The 20,496-nt window shown below is 39.8% G+C and overlaps 1 protein-coding gene across 1 annotated transcript; it reads left to right on the plus strand.

Moving 5' to 3' along the window:
- Positions 1 to 1,072: 1,072 nt before the first annotated feature.
- CX3CR1 (C-X3-C motif chemokine receptor 1) lies at positions 1,073 to 3,061 on the plus strand. The gene is given in 6 exon segments (XM_043968154.1): positions 1,073 to 1,523; positions 1,526 to 1,549; positions 1,552 to 1,629; positions 1,632 to 1,661; positions 1,664 to 2,111; positions 2,113 to 3,061. Coding segments are annotated over 6 exon segments (1,053 nt in total). The 5' UTR covers positions 1,073 to 1,138; the 3' UTR covers positions 2,201 to 3,061.
- Positions 3,062 to 20,496: the final 17,435 nt, after the last annotated feature.

Genomic DNA, 20,496 nt, shown 5'->3' on the forward strand with positions numbered 1-20,496 from the left:
TTACTAGCTGTGTGACCCTGGGCAGGTCACTTGACCCCCATTGCCCTGCCAAAAAAAAAAAAATGGCAAATGCAGTTATAGGACTTCAGATTTTTTAAAAATTAGGTCTTCATTTATTCAGTCTCAGAGAAATGAAGTGCTTCACATATGCTAATTTTCTGGATAACTGAAGCTCACCATGTGAAATATCAGTTTTAAAAAATTAACCATTTTAGGGAGCAGCTAGGTGGCACAGTGGATAAAGCACCGGCCCTGGATTCAGGAGTTCCTGAGTTCAAATCCGGCCTCAGACACTTAACACTTACTAGCTGTGTGACCCTAGGCAAGTCACTTAACCCCATTGCCCGTAAAAAAAAAAAATTAACCATTTTAGATAGAAGTCTCTCTATAACTATCAAATATTTTATCCCAACCTTAAACAGAGTACACTTAACCCTTTCATGGGCAAAAATGATGCACATCAATTATTATTGTACTGTACTGAGACTAGAGGAAGAATAACAATACAATCATTGAGGTTTGCAAGATTATTTATCTTTTTTTTAGGATACAGGCAGCTTTATTACAAAGAAAAACATGATTTTTTAATAAGAACAGCTGACCTAATATAAGTGATGTCCTTCAGAATTAATTTATGGGTCACATAAGCAAAAATTCACTGACATTTGGGGGTTTTTTTGTCGTTGTTGTTTTTGGTTTTTGGTAAGGCAATTGGGGTTAAGTGACTTGCCCAGGGTCACACAGCTAGTAAGTGTTAAGTGTCTGAGGCCAGATTTGAACTCAGTTCCTCCTGACTCCAGGGCCAGTGCTCTATCCACTGCGCCACCTAGCTGCCCCTCAAGAGGAGCTTCTACTGGCTTCTCTGCTGGTTTCTCTTCCTTAGGAACTCTAGGAGGTTTAGGTTCACAAGCTGCTGCAGCTGGTGTTGAAGTGACAGCTGTAGTTATAGGGGTGGGATCCAAGGCGGGGGAAGGACTTGGGTCTGTAGTCACAGATGCTGCACTCGTAGCAGCCAGTGGTAGCAGGATCTGATTGTTGAGTTGTAGCTGGTGATGGTGAAGTAGCTGCTGCTTTGGGTTTTGTCTCCCCGTGGCTAATCGGATGGTTTTTTTATTTCCTCAGTTACCTGCTCTTCACCATGCCCGAAACAACTCCTGAATCAACAACATTCTCGTACAACTACGAAAACTTTCCCATCGCCTGTGACCATACGGACATCTTGGACTTTGGGATCATCTTCTTGCCTACTCTCTACTCCCTCGTCTTTGCCTTTGGCCTGGTGGGGAACCTGCTGGTGGTCCTTGCGCTCACCAACAGCAGCAAACACAAAAGCATCACGGATATTTACCTCCTCAACCTGGCATTATCTGACCTGCTCTTTGTGGCAACCCTTCCCTTCTGGACTCACTATATGCTCAATGAGCAGGGCTTCAACAATGCCTTATGCAAGCTCATCACCGCCTTCTACTTTATTGGCTACTTCAGTGGCATCTTCTTTATAACTATCATAAGCATCGACAGATATTGGCTATAGTCCTAGCAGCCAACTCCTTAACAGCAGGACGGTCCAACATGGGGTCATAGTCAGTCTCGGAGTCTGGGCGTCAGCCATCCTCGTTGCCACCCCCCAGTTATGTTCACTGAACAAGTGGACCATGAGTGTCTGGAAATTACCCTGACGTTCTTCAGGATATCTGGCCTGTGCTCCAGAATGTGGAAACAAATTTCCTTGGCTTTATGGTCCCGCTTCTCATCATGTGCTACTGTTACTTTGGGATCATCCGGACAATATTTTCTTGCAAAAACCACAAAAAGACAAGGACGATCAAGCTGATATTGGTGGTGGTGATTGTCTTTTTCCTCTTCTGGACACCTTACAATGTCATGATTTTCCTGGAAACGCTCAAATACTACAACTTCTTTGATAGTTGTGAACTGAAGAAGGACATGAGGCTCGCCATGAATGTGACAGAAACAATTGCCTTCATCCACTGCTGCCTTAATCCCTTTATCTATGCTTTTGCTGGTGAAAAATTCAGGAAATACCTTTATCACTTATATAGGAAGTGCCTGTCCATCCTGTGTAGCCGTGATGCCAGTAGTCAGTTCTCTCGGCAGATGCTCACAAGCGAGAAGTACTATCATCAGTTTCAGCGTTACTAGCTACACAAGTGACGGAGACGGCTCTATACTTCTCTGAAAGGCACCTCAGAATAGCCTCTCTAAGCTGAGTCTCACAAGAATGGGAGCAGGAGAAACCTCTATTGTGTCCCCCAAAGAACCCACCTTATGTTGAGAGGAGAGCAATCGCATCTGTTCACGGAAACTGATACTTTCAAAGGTAGAAGTGTCTCAGCTCCTCTGTGCCTGCATGCTTCCTCCCAGGGTCTCCCCTCTTCAGTCATGTCTCTGCACTACCACCTGATGACTCATCACTGTCACATGCCACTCCCTTGCTCAAGAAATTCTAAGGGCTCCAGGCTGCCTACTGAACCAAGTCCAAACTCCTTTGTCAAGCTCTCAAGGTCTCCCTAAAAAACTGTTCCTGCTTTCATTAACCAGACTAATTTTTCCTCACCCTCCAATATAGTCCGGGGCAATGTGGTTTTGTAGCTAGAGCCTTGGACTTATTTGGACGCAGGAAGTCCTGGCTTTGAATCTCATTTTGGAGACTTTTGAGCTATGTGACCAAGAGCTAGTCATTTAAAGTCTCTGAAACTCTACTGCTTCATCTGTTAAATGTGTGTAAGAAGAGCTCTAGTGTCTAACACATAAGATTAGGAGGGTCCAATGAAATAAACCACATGGATTGCACTGGTATACCTATAGATAAATATTTAAACCCAGAGAGACTTACATGAGTTGATACAAAGTGAAATGTACTGTGTTCAAAGTAACAGCAATATTGCAAGATGACCAGCTGTGAATGGCATAGCTCTTCCCAGAAATACAATGATCCAAGACGACTCTAAAAGGTTAATGATGGAAAATGCTATCCATCCCCAGACAAAGAACTGACAGTGTCTGAATACAGATCGAAGCATAATTTTTTAACTTTATTTTTGAGGGGTTTTTGTCTGTTTTCTTTGACAACATGACTGATAAAGAAATATTTTGCATGACTACACATGTATAACACTGAATTTCTTGCCTTCTCAAAAGGGGGTGGGGAGGGAGGAAAAGAGAGAATTTGGAACACAAAGTTTTAAAAAATGGATTTTAAAAGTTGTTGTCACATGCAGCTGTGGAAAAATAAAATGCCGAACAAATAAATAAATATTTAGATAAGTTATTATTATGAACACATCCACATAATGTCATGTATCTCCTCATTGCACCATCTACAAACTACGCCCATTTCCACTTCCACTTCTTGGCTGGTATTATTCATAAAATGCCCTTCCTATTCCTCTCTGAGTATCTGAATCCTCTTCTTCCAAATGGTCGTTTTGGGGCCACTCCAGCCTTCTCTGAGTACTCAATGTCCCTACAGCCCCTAGGTGAAGTATTTTGGTTTTTTCCTTTCCTGTTTCCGGGTTTCGTTTCCCAAGCTACATAATAAATTCTTTGAGGGCAAAGATAAGTCCATTCCCTTTGGTGCTCAGCTCAATTATGGGTACAGAGTAGTTGCTCCATGAATACTTATTACTTGATTTATTAACACATACTTTCATCTAGATATTTCAACCTGTCTAAGACTCTTTCTTCCTTCCTTCCTTCCTTCCTTCCTTCCTTCCTTCCTTCCTTCCTTCCTTCCTTCCTTCCTTCCTTCCTTCCTTTCTTTCCTTCCTTCGGAGGTTAAGTGACTTGCCCAGGGGCATACAACTAGTAAGTGTCTGAGGTGGTATTTGAACTCAGGTCCTCCTGACTCCAGGTCTGGGTACTCTATCCACTATGCCACCTAGCTGCCCCTCTGAGACCCTTTCAAAGAAAGGAAGCCTTAGGGGAGAGGGAGAGAGGAAGAGAATTTGGAACATGAAGTTTTAAAAAATCGATGTCAAAATTTGTCTTTACATGTAATTTGGGAAAAATTATATATATATATATATATATATATATATATATATATATATATATACACACACACACATACACACACACACACACACACACACACACACCAAACTAGAGATGAAGTAGCAGACATAGATAGTATAGAGACAAATAGTGAGATAGATTCTGGGTCAGTGAGAGGAAACTGGAAATTAGAATCATTTAACATTTCAACTATTGTAATTGCTGTTTTTATTTCTTCATTATTATAAATGAGTAGAGGGGGGAAACTAGATGGTGCGGTGGATAAAGTGCTGGCTCTGGATTCAGGAGGACCTGAGTTCAGATCCAGCCTCAGACACTTGACACTTACTAGCTGTGTGACCCTGGGCAAGTCACTTGACCCTCATTGCCCCACAAATTAAAAAAAAAATAATAAATAAATGAGTAGAAGACAGACAAAATTATAAATTAAAGGGGGGGGGGTAAAATTCAAAGAAAGGAAGCCTAGCTCTTCTAGGACTAATAAGTGTTAAAGGTTAGATATGAAGCCAGGTCTGCCCTAACCTCAAGTCCAGCATTCTAGCCACTATTTCAGGTGACTCTCATTTTCCAGTAGGATAACAAAGACCAGGAGAGTTTACATGGCCACGTAGCTAGAAAGTAGCACAACTAGGGTTATAAGAACATACAGCTACAGAAGTGGAGGAACTGGGGTGTAAAATTAGGGTACTGGACACTAAAACCAATGCCTTTTTTCATCCCACTATGATTTTAAATCAACCTTTCTCATGTTACCCACTGATAGTAGACCTTTTCCCTTATACATATGCATATGTGTCAATATTGAGAAGTTAGGGCTAAGGGTGTGGTAGGGTAGGAGCTCTTTGGTGAGGTTTTCAAGGGTTCTTGGCTCTCCAAGTTAACTGGGAATTCACCTGATTTTCCTTGGAATAATTGTATAGTTGTGATAGAATCAAATCCTTAATGCAGTGCCTGGTACATAGCAATTGTTTAACTGATGCTTGTTGAAATCAAATTGACTTAGCACAGTAATATGGTTGCCAAATTGAATTAGTTGAATATAAGATGTTTCCAGACACTCCTGCCAGCCTTTTGAAGTAATCAGTTCAGAACTGTGAACTCACTGAATAGATTCTAATTCAAAACTAGACCCAGACTGTGCATGCCCTTTGACCCAGTAATACCACTACTAGGTCTGTATCCCAAAGAAATCATAGAAAAGGGAAAAGGACCCACAGGTACATAAATATTTATAGCAGCTCTCTTTGTGGTGGCAAAGAATTGGAAATTGAGGAAATGTCCATAAATTGGGGGATGTCTGAACAAATTGTGGTATATGAATGTAATGGAATATTATTGTGTTGTAAGAAATGATGAGCAGGCAAATTCAGAAAAACCTGGAAGACTTAAGTGGACTGATGCTGAGTGAGGCAAAACCAGGAGAACATTGGACACAGTAACAGCAACATTGTGTGATGATCACTGTGATAGACTTGCTCTTCTCAGCAGTGCAATGATCCAAGACAATTCCAAACAACTCATGATAGAAAATGTTCTCCACATTCAGAAAAAAAAAACCAAAAAACCTGTGGATTTTGATGCAATTGGACAGACTGTTTCTACTTTTTGGCTATTTTTTTCCTTTTTTAAGATTTTTCCCTTTTGGTTCTGATTCTTCTTTCACATTATGACTAATGCATAAATATGTTTATGTACAGAACTTTAACCTATATCAGATGCTTTCTGGTTTGGGGAGGGAGGAGGGAAGGGAGGGAGAGAGAAAATATTAGAACTAAAAATCTTATGAAAACACTGCGGAGAAACTATCTTTTACATGTACTGGAAAATAATTAAAATACTTTTATGATAAAAAACAATAAAATACAAAACTAGACCCAGAAGAATGAGAACACATCTTTTTGTGTGAGTTAAATAATGAAAAGCAAAGGGAACACAAACCCTTGCTTCCCAGAAAAAAATATTATATTTATATCATGGGAAAACTACTTTTAAAAAGTGCTGAATGGGGTGCAATAGGAAGGGGAAAAAAAGGAAGTCCCTCCAAAGCCAAAAGAGGTTGGTGTTGAAATATGGTGGCTTGCCAAAATATAGCAGATGGGACAGCAGCAGTCACTTTCTCAGGTGACTTTCATTTTTTACTTATTTCGCTACTCTAAAGATCCACCTTTGAGAAGACAAGACCCTGTCTGTTCTTAATCTTCCTGAGTTCCTTTGAGAGAGAGTTTGTCCCAGATGTCACATGACCCAATCTTATTTTTCTTGTTTAGTGAGTGGTGTCTTATTAGGCAACAGTTTCAGTCAATGGTCTCATGCTTGCACTGACCACCGTGACTTTCATGACTACGGTCAACTATCACCGTAACTCTTGGTGGCAGTGAGTTTGTTATTGTCAGCTCCTTTGGTTGACACGGGATGGGAACGGGTAATGAAAATGACTAGTGGATAAGGCTGTGACTTTACTAATTCAAGAAAACTCAAACCTACCCAACAGGATCTGGAATGAGAAAGCATAGAAAATGCAGATGTCTGTCTGGTCATAAGATCCATTGATTTTGGGGTTAGAAGGGGACTGTACATCTCATTCTTGTGCTTCCTCCTCTTTTTACAGATGAGGAAACTGAGTCCCTGAGAGGGGACGTGACTTCCTCAAGGTCACACAATCAGCAGTGACAAAAAGATTTCGAACCCAAGCCACAGCATCTTAGATTTGGAGGTTGGGTACGAAGAGGAAGACTGATAAATTTTTATTACAGAAAATTAAAGCATCCAAAAAGGTCCCTGGATAATTTTTGATAGGAAAGTAAAAATGGGAGAAACACATCTTTTTGTTTTTGTTAAAAATTTTTTTTTTTGAGATTGGGTCTCCTCATCTCACCAGACTAGAAGTATGGCAACCACTCAGAGCCTGATTCAGTACTGATCAGTACAGGTACTATAACCTCGGCCAGTTCACATACCACAGACAGCCTGGAGGACATTCATCCCTTGCGGCTCATTTATCACACTTCAGGTGAACGTTTTATCTGTATTAGCCCTACTCTGCAGCTCAAAACTCCCAAACTTAGTGATCCACTAGCCTCAGCTTCTCTAGCAGCAGGGACTACAGACTATGGCCCACAGGAAACTCTGATGACATTTGACACATCAAGCCCATACTTTGTGCCATGGGTTTGTTCTCACCAAAGATCAGATTTTATTCCGGGGTAAGTAAAAGGAAGGGGAAGAGGGGAGAAAGAGGAATCAAAGGCAGAAAGAAAAAAGGGGGGAGAATAAGGGTAGGATATAAGACTACAAATTAAAGTATTGAAAAGCATTAGACAATAAAGTATTTAGGCCCTAAACAGACCTTTGAGGTCATCAAGACTAACTCCTTTATTTTACAGAGAGGGAAATTGAGGCTGGATTCAACTCAACAGAACTGAAAAACTATGCTTCTCAATTTACACAGTTTTATTTAAGTGGTGATACCTAACTCAGTATCAAATTGTGAAATAAACAACACAGATGTTGACAATATATGATTTTTACCAAAAAAGCTCCTTGATGGTAGGGACCATTTTTCATTCATTGCCTTTGAAAATAGTAATCAATTAATAAATGTTTAGTGATTGATTAGGAAAATACACATGCAAAAAACAAAATTTCAAAAGGGAACATAGAAACAAACAGGGTGATTTGTCACTATTTTTTTACAGTTAATATATACTTTTCTCTATAGAAACACTGAAAAGAATGGAAGTTAATGTTTTTTCATGTAATTGATTTTTTTCCAATTTTTTTGTTTGCATCATAATGTGTTTAATCATGATTACTACATTCCTGATAAAAATCACTTAGGGGGAAGGTTTTAAATGTGATGAATAACTTTATTAACTTTTGACTTTTGCAAAGTGTGATAGAGGTTAAGAAGGGGAAGAAATGGTATAATAAGAAAAATGAAGAATAAAAGTTTCTATTGGTAAATAATAATATTTGATCGAGTGGGAAAGATGTTGTCATTAAAACAGATTCATTTTGAGGCAGCTAGGTGGCACAGTGGATAAAGCACTGGCCTTGGATTCAGGAGTACCTGAGTTCAAATCCAGCCTCAGACACTTGACAGTTACTAGCTGTGTGACCCTGGGCAAGTCACTTAACCCTCATTGACCCTCCAAAAACAAAACAAAAAAAACCAGATTGGTTTTGATTTGGGGGATATTTGTAGGTCATTAAGAATACCTTCTAAATTTTATGTATTTATGAGCATTGGTTTCTTAATCATTTGGTTACCTGTATTTCTTGAATATGAAGTAAATAAAGCCTTTTAATCTGGAAATTTTCAGACTCAAGTTAATTCTTTAAACACTAGAGTCACTGTACCCTGCTGGACAAAGCAGGGTACCAGGGATCTAGTCTATAATTGTGGGGAGGGGGAATCAGTTAAGAGGCACAGAGAACAGAACCAGAATTAATCATCAAAGTCTCAGCATGCCAAGGCAGATCTATTTATAACAACTCAATGGAAAGTGTATGGGGGTGGAGAATGAAGTGGAACATGGTTGAAAAGTGCCAGACAGTCAAAACAACCATAAGCAAATGAGAACCTAGGAAAACAAGTGTATAATGTAGCTCTTGATCTGGAGTCTTGGAGGAAACCAAGGATTGAAGGAAAGGAGGTGAGAAGGGTGGCCTCTCTAGGCATGGGAAGAGCTGGTACAAACATCACAGAAATAAAAGATGGACTGTTCAGAAAGCCAGCAGATAAATAAGCTAGATTGCAGAGTAGGAGGAGAGGAATAAGATGGAACAACACTGGAAAGGGCATGGAAGAGATATAAATGCTAATCAGAGGGTCTGCGATCTGATCCTAGTGATCCAGTGGAGTTTGTGGAGCGGGGGATGAAATGGATCAGACCTGTATGGAGGATGAATTGGAGTAGATAGAGAAAGGAAGAGAAACCAATTAGGAAGTATTACAGTCGTTCAGGAGACAGATGATAAGGGCCTAAAATAAGATGATGGCCGTGTGCATGGAAAGGAGCAGATGTGTGTTGTGTGTGTGTGTGTGTGTGTGTGTGTGTGTGTGTGTGTGTGTGTGTGTGTGTGTGTGTGTGTGTGAGAGAGAGAGAGAGAGAGAGAGAGAGAGAGAGAGAGAGAACAAGATTTGTCAACTGAAAGGATAGCTATGTGGGTTGAATGAGAATAAGAAATCAAGAATTACCCAGAGTCAGTTAACCTTGGTGACTAGAAGAAGGGTAGTGCCCTCTGCATAACAGGGAAGTTCAGAAGAGGTTTGGGGGAAAAGAAAATGAGTTATGTTTTTGACAGTTGTGTTTAAGATGTATTGGGACATCCACTTGGAAACATAAAGTAAGCAACTCATGTTATGAGATGGGAGTTTAGGAGAGAAACTAGGATTATTATTATAATACATAAATGTGTATAAGTATGTATATGTATGTGTATGTATTATGTCTGTATGTATTATTGTCTATATATGTCTATATAGAGACATATATGCCATTGATTCATTTGCTTAGAAATGCTTGTTAAACCTATGGGAGTTGATGAGGTCACTAAAGAGAAGAGTTTAAAGGATAGAGAGGGGGACAACTAGGTAGCACAGTGAATAGACCACCGGCCCTGGGGTCAAGAGGACCTGAGTTCAATCTGGCCTCAGATACTCGACACTTTACTAGCTGTATGACCCCTGGGCAAGTTGCTTAAACCCCATTTGCCTCATAAGAAAGAAAGAACAAAAGAAAGGAAGGAAGGAAGGAAGGAAGGAAGGAAGGAAGGAAGGAAGGAAGGAAGGAAGGAAGGAAGGAAGGAAGGAAGGAAGGAAGGAAGGAAGGAAGGAGGAAGAAATAATGTATAGAGAGAAAAGAGCAGAGGTTCCAAGACACAACTTTGAGGGCAGGGACTGTCTTTTGACTCTTTTTGTATCCCTAAGCTTGGCACAATGCCTTATATATAGTAGGTATTAATAAATGTTGATTGGTTGATTAAAAAAAGAAATGGAGGAATTGTAGGAGAGGCAGCGGAAGACAGGAGAGGTCAGTATCATAAAATCAAGAGAGTAAAGAGTCTCCAGAAGCCGAGGGTGGTCAACTGTTTCAAATGCTGCAGAGTAGTCAAGCAAGAGTACAATTGGGAAGAGACCATTAGAATTGGTTATCAAGAGTTTTGGGTTATAAGAGAGAAGTTTCAGTATAAACAATAAGGTCAGAAGCAAATTTTAGGGGGTTAAAGAAGAGAGTGAGATAAAAGGAAATGGAGGCACCAAGTGTAGCCAGTCCTGGTGTGTGTGTGTGTGTGTGTGTAAATGTGCATGTGCGTTTGAGCCTGGGACTTTCTTTCTCCCTAAGACCTCAGGTGCCTTCAAAAAGGAGTCAATGGCACAAAAAGTTCCATTCCATATGAATGAAGGGGACTGGTGATCCTTGACCCTTTTCTCTCTTGCCTATGATGATCATCTTTCAGGTAAAGGGTAAGGGGAGTTAGCTGGCACAGTAGATAAGCACTGACCCTGAAGTTGGGAGGACATGAGTTCAAATCTAACCTCAGACATTTACTAGCTGTGTGACCCTGGGCAAGTCACTTAACCACAATTGCTTCAAAAAATCCAGGGCCATCTCCAGTCATCCTAATGGTATATCTTGCCACTGGACCATGTGCTCTGGAGGAGAGAGTGAGACTGGTGACTTTGCACAGCCCTCCCTACTTAAATCCACATTCACTACAAGTCATGACATCACCTCCCAATGCCACGGTCCTCTTCAAGAACAAACAACAAACAACAATTAGCTCCATCTGACCTTTAGCCAATGGAGTAGGAGTATAATGTAAGAATTACACTCTCCCACCCACACCCTAACCCAATTCTCTTCCACCTCCTTTCCCCACCTACTGAGATGGCAAGTAATATGAATGTCCATTATACATATGAATCATGCAAAACATTTCCAATTAGTCTTATCTCACAAAGAACCCCAAGAAACATAAAGAAAGTGAGAAAATGATACTTCAGTTTGCACTCAGTTTATCAGTTCCTCTCTAGAAGGGGATTAGCATTTTTTCGTCTTGGATCATTGTATTGATCAGAATAGCTAAGTCTTTACATTTGATCATTATTACAACATTGCCTGTTGTCATGCACAATGATCTTCAGGTTTCTTCTCACTTCACTTTGTATCACTTCATTTAGGTATTGCCATATTTGTTTGATTTCCTGAAACCATCTATCATCTTTTCTTATAACACAATAGTACTTCTTCACAATCATATTATACAACTTGTTCAGCCATTCCCAATTGAGCATTCATCCCTTCAATTTCCAATTCTTAGCTACCACAAAAGAGCTGCTATTAATTTTTTGTACATAGAGGTCTTTTTCCTTTCTCTTTGATCTCTTTGGAATACAGACCTAGCTATAGTATTGCTGAATCAAAGGGTATGCACAATTTTATAGCCTTTTGGGAATAGTTCCAAATTGCTTTCCAAACTAGTTCACAACTCCACCAACAGTGCATTAGTATAGCTCCAGAATTTGTCATTGTCTGATGGGTGTGAGGTAGTACCTCAGTGCCTGTTTTAATCTGCATTTATCTAATCAATAATAATTTAGGGAATTTTTTTCCATATGACTATAGATAGCTTGGTTTTTTTCTTCTGAAAACTGCCCTGTTCATATCCTTTGCCCATTTAGCAATTGGGGAATGCCCTCTTATTTTTACACTTTGAGTAGGTTCTTTGCTCAGTATATATTTGAGAAATGAGGCTTTTATCAGAGAAATTTGCTGTAATAAGTTTTGATATTACTTCATTGTCTATGGTGCCATTTAGCAAAATGTAGTTTTCCCTGATCAATCTCTTTTATTAGATTTATTTTTCTTCTGCTTGTCTGAGACCATAATTGCTACCCCTGTCTTTTTTTTTTAAACTTCAGCTGAATGATAATAGAGTTGCTTTAGCCCTTTATTTTAATTTAATTTGTGTAGCTTTATTTAATTTAATTTGTGTATCTTGTTTCAAGTGTGTCTCTTGTTAACAACATAATGTTGGATTCTGGTTCCTAATTCATTCTCCTGTCTGCTTCCATTTTATGGGTGAGCTCATCCCATTCACATTCACAGTTATGATTTCTAATTGTGTATTTCCTGTCATCCCATTTTCCTCTCTCTCTCTCTCTCTCTCTCTCTCTCTCTCTCTCTCTCTCTCTCTCTCTCTCTCTCTCTCTCTCCTCCCTCTTCCCTCCTCTCCCTTTCCCTCTTTCCTGTCTGCCCCCTTTCCCTCCCCATCTCCTCTGTGGTGTGGGTCTGTCTCCCTGTTCCTCTCAAAACTCTATTTTAATTCTAACATCCCTCTCTTTTATCATCCCCACACCCTTTCCCTCATCTTCTTATCTCCCTACTTCCCTATTAGGTAAGTTGAATTCCTACACACAACTCTGTGTGTGTGTGTGTGTGTGTGTGTGTGTGTGTGTGTATCTTTGAACCAATTCCAACGAGAATGAGATTCAAGCATTGCCTGCCATGCCATCCATTGTAAAAGCTCTTTCTTGTGCATCTCTTTTATTTTTTTGCATTCACTTTAAATCTTCCTTTCCCAATTATTCCTCTATCACCTCTATCTCCTTCTTCAATTCATCTGTTGAATTCTTGTTGGCTTGGGGTTCAATTAGCATTTTTCTTTGAGGTTTTGCTCACAACTGTTTTCACCACTTTTGTCTTCTTCTGAGTTTGTCTTGGTCTTCCCAGTCACATATTAGCTTTTTATGGTCAAATTCTTTTTGTTGTTGTTGTTGTTGTTTACTACTTTCTAAACTATTCTTTACTTTTAACTTCATGGTTAATTTAGGCTCTGCTTACCTGAGGGCAGGGAGGCACTATCTAAACTCCAGGCTTTTTCATGTTGCTGTTTTTAGAGCTAGTTCTGATATCTACAAGTTTTCTGAATTTCTAAGATGCGTAATCCTGAGAAGTGTGGTCACTGTTCTCCTCGGTCTGTGCTCTCATCTTTAACCCAGGAAGTGCCCTTGGTTCTCTGCAACCATAAGTGTTAATGTTCATCTTGGCCCTGAGCTGTGACTGGGTTCTCTGCTCCTTGTGGACCAACCCAAAGTTTCCTCTCTGCCCTGTAATGGTGACCCAGAATATTTATGGGCAAATAGAGTTTGCCAATCAGCACCAGATAGACCCAGTGCCAGAAAAGGGTCCCTGTAATCTCTTCTGATTAGTTTTCCAACCCCTTAATGTCTCTGGGCTGAGAGCTTTTGAAGCTGTAGATGCTGTGTGTGTGGTCTTTGACAGGCTTCCATACATGGTGCTACGAATTAAGTGTTTTTAGTCTGGAAGAATCTCTCAGCCTGACCTTTTGTGCCTGTGATACTCCAAAAAGTTGATTTGAGACATTATTTAAAGTTCTTTAGAGGTTTATGTTGGGAGAGTTCAGCTGCGTGGCCACCATCTTCTCAATGTATACGCTGAAGTCCCCTAGTATGAGGATAGGCGTTGAGGAGGAAAGAAAGTGTGAGCCAGGCACTAAACTCACTGAGGAAAGGAGAGTGTCCTAGAGGTGAGTAGGTAACTACTCGTCTCTTTCATTATTCTTCCCCAACAACTTTCCATGATTATTTTAGCTCATCAGATACATACGCTAGAACTCCCGTGTGCTACTTTGGTCTCCAAGCTCAGGCTCACAGCATCATTGACTACATTTGACAATGCTTCTAGTTGTCCTGAGACAGCTGAAACTCTTTGGCCAACTAAAGATGTAGAGGGGAAACAAATTGGACAATTTAACTGTTCTTTGTGTATGCATGGTTTTATCCTAGATACATTTTTAAGAATGTTCCTAAGAAAGGTGGGAAGACACTGATCTATACTGCATAAAGTAATCACAGTCGAGGAACATTAAGAAAAATTTGAGTGAGGCCGAAGACCAAGTCTCAAATTTCTGCTTTTGGGGAGTCAGAGGATCATTCAAAAACCACTTAACTGAGGAACAGCTTGGTGGCAAAGTGGATAGAATGGATAGGAGGACTTTTGTTCAAATCTGACCTCAGACACCTACTGGCTGTATGAGCCTGGGCAAGTCACTTAACCCCAATTGCCTCCCCCAAAATGCCCAAAACACTTAACTGTAGCTCAATAGCTCTCAGGGGGCTGAGTTAACCCCCAAAGTCAGAAGTGGAGCATTCTAGTTTATATAAGAAACCCTTCAGAGACACCCCCTGACTCAAACATTACAACTGCATACAGAAGCACACATTGCCTGTCTGGGTTGACCACAGATGCTTATGAGAAGTAAAACTAGGGCAGTTAAAAACAATTCATAGCAGAATAAGGAACCAAGCTTAAAAATGGAACCTGGCTATCTCCAAACAAAGCGTTGAGAGGGGTATGTCATAAAGACAATTCTATTCCTCCACATTCACTGCAAGACAACTGGATGAGGACGATCATAATCGATCAGAGAAATCCTGACATCTCTTTGGTAACTTCCTCTGTCATCCATTCTCCCTATAGAACTGGGGCTGCTCCTGCTCCACTGTATACAATTCTCTGCTATTTCTCCACCATCCCCACTGCTCCCATTCTTCCAGCTCCATCTATTCCAACCTCCCATAGAGCTGGCCTCTCCATGCCTTCTATTGTCTTCAGAGACTTGAATTCCCATTTCTCAGGAGCCATATATTAGTCCCTGGAGCCTGGTCCTGCTTATGGAGAGTTTGCTGGGAGATGACCAATAGATGGAAGGATGGATGGATGGATGGATGATAAATGGATAAGTGTATAGGTGAATGATAGAAGGACAGATGGATGGAGAGATATATAGATATGTAGGCATGTGGATAAATGGACATTGTATTATGTATTTCATATTATCTTCCCAATATGTTATGGACATTCTTCCCATTATGTATATTCCCAAATAGGATGTAAGCTCCCTGCGGGCAGAGACTGTCTCACTTTTGTCTTGGCATCCCCTTTATACATAATGAGGACTTCATAAATGCTTGTTGATTGATTGATTGATTGTATACATTTGTGTATATATTGTCTCCATAGGATCAGTTAGAGGAGAGGCCTGTCAAACTGCAGAGACAGTAAGGGAGAAAAGCAGCCCGGGACACTTAATTTGAATTGAGGATTATCTGTCTGCAGTAAGGAAATCTCCTTACAATCCAAGTAGGACTGTTGGAAGAAGCCAAGAGTCAAGGTGTTATGAATTGCTGAGTCAGCAGGCCTAATGTTAAGGAAGAGTCTCTAGTGCCCAGGACATGTGAAACTGAGGGGCACAGAAGGAGTGACCTCTTTGTCAGATAGAAAGAACAATTTTTCTGAGGCCTGCCTGGGTGGCAGGAGCTCACCTGCTGGGTCATCTTCTGGGCTTACTGCTTTATTTGAGTGAATGAATAAATGGATGAATGAATGAATGAAGCATTGGGTGCTTACAAGGTTCAAAGCATTGAGTTTCCATCTGTTTTTACTCAAAAACTTTCAGTAGTTCCTGATCCTGACATTCCTGAAATCTTTCAAGGCCTAGCGAAAATCCTACATTCTATAGGAAGTCTTTCCTGATCCTCCTTAATTCTACTGCCTTCTCTCTGTGAGTATCTAATTTGGCATATAGAAAAATCCCACCTTCTATAGGTGAGAAAATTATATATATATATATATATATACATATATATATATATACATATATATGTGTGTGTGTGTGTATGTATATATATATTTGTGTGTGTGTGTATATATATATATATATATATATATAGAGAGAGAGAGAGAGAGAGAGAGAGAGAGAGAGAGAGAGAGAGAGATTGACAGGGAGAAGGAAAGGCTTCCTGTAGAAGTAAATTAATCATAGAAATAAATGGTAAATTAGAGAGAGAGAGAGAGTAAGCTGGGTGGTGCAGTGGATACAGTGCTGGGCCTGACATCAGGAAGATGCATCTTCCTGAGTTCAAATCTGGCCTTAGACACTTCCTAGCTATGGGACTCTGGGCAAGTCACTTTACCCTGTTTGCCTCCGTTTCCTCGTCTTTCAAACAAGCTGGAGAAGGAAATGGCAAATGGCTCCAGTATCTCTGCAAAGAAAACCCTGAATAAGGTCACAAAAAGTCAGATATGGCTGAAACACAACAAATTTTATACACACAGACATATACATACATAGATGTGCATACATATACAGGCACACATATACACACATACATACATGTATGTATATTGTTTGCCTGTTGTCTCCCAAATTAGAGTATAAGATCCTTGAGCACAGAGACAATTTTACCTTCCTTTATATCACTAGTGTTTAACATAGAACCATAGGACTACAACATTGGGAGGTGATGTCATGACTTGCACTGAATTCATTTAAGTGAGGGAGGGCTGTGCACAGTCACCAACCTCACTCTCTCCTCCAGAGTGATATGGGTCCAGTGGCAAGATATAGATCAGGATGAATTAGAGATGACCCCAGATGTTAAAGGCAATTGGGGATAAGTGACTTGCCCAGGGTCACACAGCTAGTAAGTGTCTGAGATGATATTTGAACTCATGTCCTCCCAACTTCAGGGCCAGTGCTCTATCCACTAAACCACCTAGCATGGGGGCAGCTAGGTAGCACAGAGGTTAGAACACTGGCCCTGGAGTCAGGTGGACCTGAGTTCAAATCCAGCCTCAGACACTTGATACTTAGTAGATGTATAACCCTGGGCAAGTCACTTAACCCCAATTTCCTTAAACATCCTTTCTCCCACTCTTCCCTTTTCTGCCTCTCCATTCTTTCTCACATGTCCTCTTCATAACCACCTCAGATGTGGTTCTCCCTCCCCCCTTTCCATAGTCAAATAGGTCAGATATGGGAAGGGGTAAGATGGAGGACAGATTGGGATGGAGAAAGGAAGGAATTAACAAATAACTTATTTCACCAAAGCACACCATTTTGTTGGCCCAGATACCAAATACATCAATATTTGTTTGAAAAACAAAGGGACAACTTTGGTCTCCCTGCTGGTTTCCACCACAATTTCCATTGTATTCCCCCTCCCACACACTTCTGAGGCTTTGGAGTCATGTGGTCATAGCAATGGACCAGTCATCTTCATTTGTGGCTACTTGCCTAGCTCTGCATCTGTCTCACTTGGCACAGGCACATTATGTCATCTTTCTGTGTCTGAAGTTTTCAGAGAAGAGAGGAGTGTATCCTCAATGTTAATTAATACTGTGAATTCACTCATCTGGTGATAGAAATGAGGGCTCCACCCATCCCTTCTGTCCTATGAGTCTGTAAATCTATTTTAATTCTCATGTCCTACTTCTCACTAATGTGGTATGAATGCCATAAATCTTAAGTGCCAAGAGGAAGCAGAAAAAGCCAAAATACTTCTTGTTTCTGCTTCATTTGACAAACTATTCCACCAGCACTAAAAATCTTATTTTTACTTTCACTTTCTGAATGGAGCTCTTTGTTTAAATTTTTATTTTCCTTATTCTGAATTAAATAAACATCAAATAAAGCAATCATTTTCATATTGACAGTAGAACAGAAGAGGATTGTACATGACATTAGTGTCTCTATATAAAGATTGTTTTCCTTTGTAAGTATACAGGGTGCCCCCAAAAGTTTTAGTGCTTTAGTGGCTTAGAGCTACATTAAAGTTCTTCTTGGAACAACCTTTATAAAAAAAATTCCACATCAAACTTTCAAAGCTGACCAGCTTGTCTGTGACTCTTTCTGGTCTTCCTTCTCTTCTTTTCTGTACTTTAAAAAATGCTTCAATGGCTCTCTTTTCTTTTTCTTTCTTTTTTTTTTCCTGGAAGTGTTAGAAGGGGGCAAGCTCTTACTTGGCCTCTCCTCACAAAACCCTTATAACAAATATGGATAGTCAAGTAAAACAAATTCCCACATTGGGTATATCCAAAAAATATAAGTGTCTTTAATTATCTTGAGTTTATCACCTGTCTGTTAGGAGAGACATAGTAACAGGTTTCATAGTCATTCCTCTGGAATCATGGCTTGTCACAGTATTGATTAGAATTATTCATCCTTTCAAAGTTTTTTTTCTTTATAATGTTATTGTTACTCTATAAATTGTTTTCCTGGTTCTGCTCACCTCACTCTGTATCAGTTCATATAAGTTTTCCTTGATTTTGCCAAAACTGTCATTTCTGACAGTGCAATAATATTCCATTCCATTCATAATTTGTTCACTCATTCCCTGAACTGATGGGCATTCCTCCTCTTGGTTTCTAGTTGCTGCTTATAACAGAAAGAATGGATATTTCTTTCTCTTTCTTTGATGTCTTTGGGATATAGACCAAGTCAAAAAATATCCACTTTAGTTACTTTTTCAAATTGTTTTTCAGAATCACCATACTAATTCACAGCTCCACTAATGTTGTATTTTTAGGTCTGTCTTCCTTCAGCCTGTCCAACAAATGCCATTTTCCTTTTTTGTTAGCTTTGTCAATCTGATGGGTATAAGTTGGAACCTCAGCATTGCATTAATTTGCATTTCTCTAATTATTAGCTATAACCAGAACTCTTAATCAACTTGGTAATTAATGTTTGATTTCAATTTATTATTCAAGTTCTTGGGAAGAAGGAGGGAAAAGACATAAAAGGAAAGGGGGAAAGAGACACAATCAGAGACAGAGAGACAGAGACAGAGAGGCAGAGAGACAGAAGCAGACAGAAAGAGAGAGAGAGAGAGAGAGATTTCCAGATCTTTTCCCTAGTTGTTTAGAGTCAGAAGACTTATAGTTGAATCTTTGATTTGCTGCTTCCTAGTTGTGTGATCTTGGACATTTTGTTTCACTTCTCTGGGTTTCAGATTCCTTAACTATAAAATGAGTGAGTTGGACCAGATAAAAATCTAAGGTCTTTTCCAACTCTAAATCAAGTATTCACTGTGTCTTCTATTTGCCAGGCCCTTTGCCAGGCACTGTGTGTACAAATACAGAAAAATGAAACGATGCCTACCTTTAAGGAGGTAGAAGGTAATGCTTGAGCTGTGTCTTGAAAGAAGAAAGGGATTTTATGAGGCAGAGGTGAAGAGAAAATGTATTCCAGGCATTGACCATGGCCAGTGCAAAGAGACAGAGACAGGAAATGGAGAGTCATGTGTGAATCACAGAAAGAAAGTCAGCCTGCTAGACCTTAGAATGTAGGAAGGGGACTAATGAATAATGAGGATAGGAAGATAGGTTGGGACCTAGTTGTAAAGCACTTAAAAAACAAATGGGAGGGGCAGCTAGGTGGTACAGTGGATAAAGCACTGGTCCTGAATTCAGGAGGACCTGAGTTCAAGTCCAGCCTCAGACACTTGACACTTACTAGCTGTGTGACCTTGGGCAAGTCACTTAACCCCACCCCCCCAATCCCCTGCAAAACAAACAAAACAGGCTGCTATACTGATAGAGAATGCAAAAATAATTATAATTATAATAAGTAAAACCTTTAAAACCACATAATTCTAAATTCTTCCCCGGCTTTTAGGGTGTGCTATTTCTCACCAATGTATCAATGTCTGTAGTACTCAACTTCCTTTAATCATTAATTTATGTGATTTTAACACATGTCCTCTTTAAATAAGTTGCCCCTGATTTCTCTATGAGTCTCTCTTATTTTGAATAAAAAAAAAAATCCTGAGAAAATAAGGCATAGTGGAAAGAATACCAAATTGGGAGTGAGAAGACCTGGACTGGGGTACTGATTCTAGCACTTACTATCCATTTGACTCAAGTCTGTTATTTCTCTGACCATTTTTATACCCAAATGTATCTTTTTCTGGTTATAGGTTCTCAGTTTCTTAAGGGATACTTTGAGAGTAAAACAGCTAACTAGTCAGTGTGGACTATTACTGAGACTTCTTACTATTTAAATGATATTTCTCTGCAATTTCAATTCAGCTTAGGTCTTGCAACACATTGGAGTTTTCATGCCATTTCAAAAATAGGCTTTATAATATAAAGAAAAAAGAAATGAACACTAGACACACCCATGCCTAGAAGGATTAACGTCATTTGGGAGTTGTATTTTGTAACGTGAGAAAAGAAACCCAAAATTTTAAGTCAACCACAGGCTTTTGTTTGGTGTTTTTTTCTCAAACGCCCAAAGCGTTATGCCCCAAAATCTCTAATTTCATATTCTGGTAACCAACATGTTCCATCTAATTCCCCTGATGGTTCAACCACTTGTTGTTGTTGTTGTTCTGCATATTTCACTTTAAAACCTTCCAATATGAAGTGTTCTGGGCCCAACATTTCCAAGGGTGGTGCAGTGGATAGAGTGCCCAGCCTGGAGTCAGGAAGACCTGAGTTCAGATCCTGCCTCAGACACTAATTAGCAGTGTGCCCCATGAAAAGTCACTTTACCTCAGAATGCCTTGGTGTCCTCAATTCTTAAAAGGTGATAATCATTGCACCTACTTCACAGGGTTGTAAGGATCATATAAGATAATATTTATAA

Source organism: Dromiciops gliroides, chromosome 5 (genome assembly GCF_019393635.1).
Source record: "Dromiciops gliroides isolate mDroGli1 chromosome 5, mDroGli1.pri, whole genome shotgun sequence".
NCBI classification, from domain to species: domain Eukaryota; kingdom Metazoa; phylum Chordata; class Mammalia; order Microbiotheria; family Microbiotheriidae; genus Dromiciops; species Dromiciops gliroides.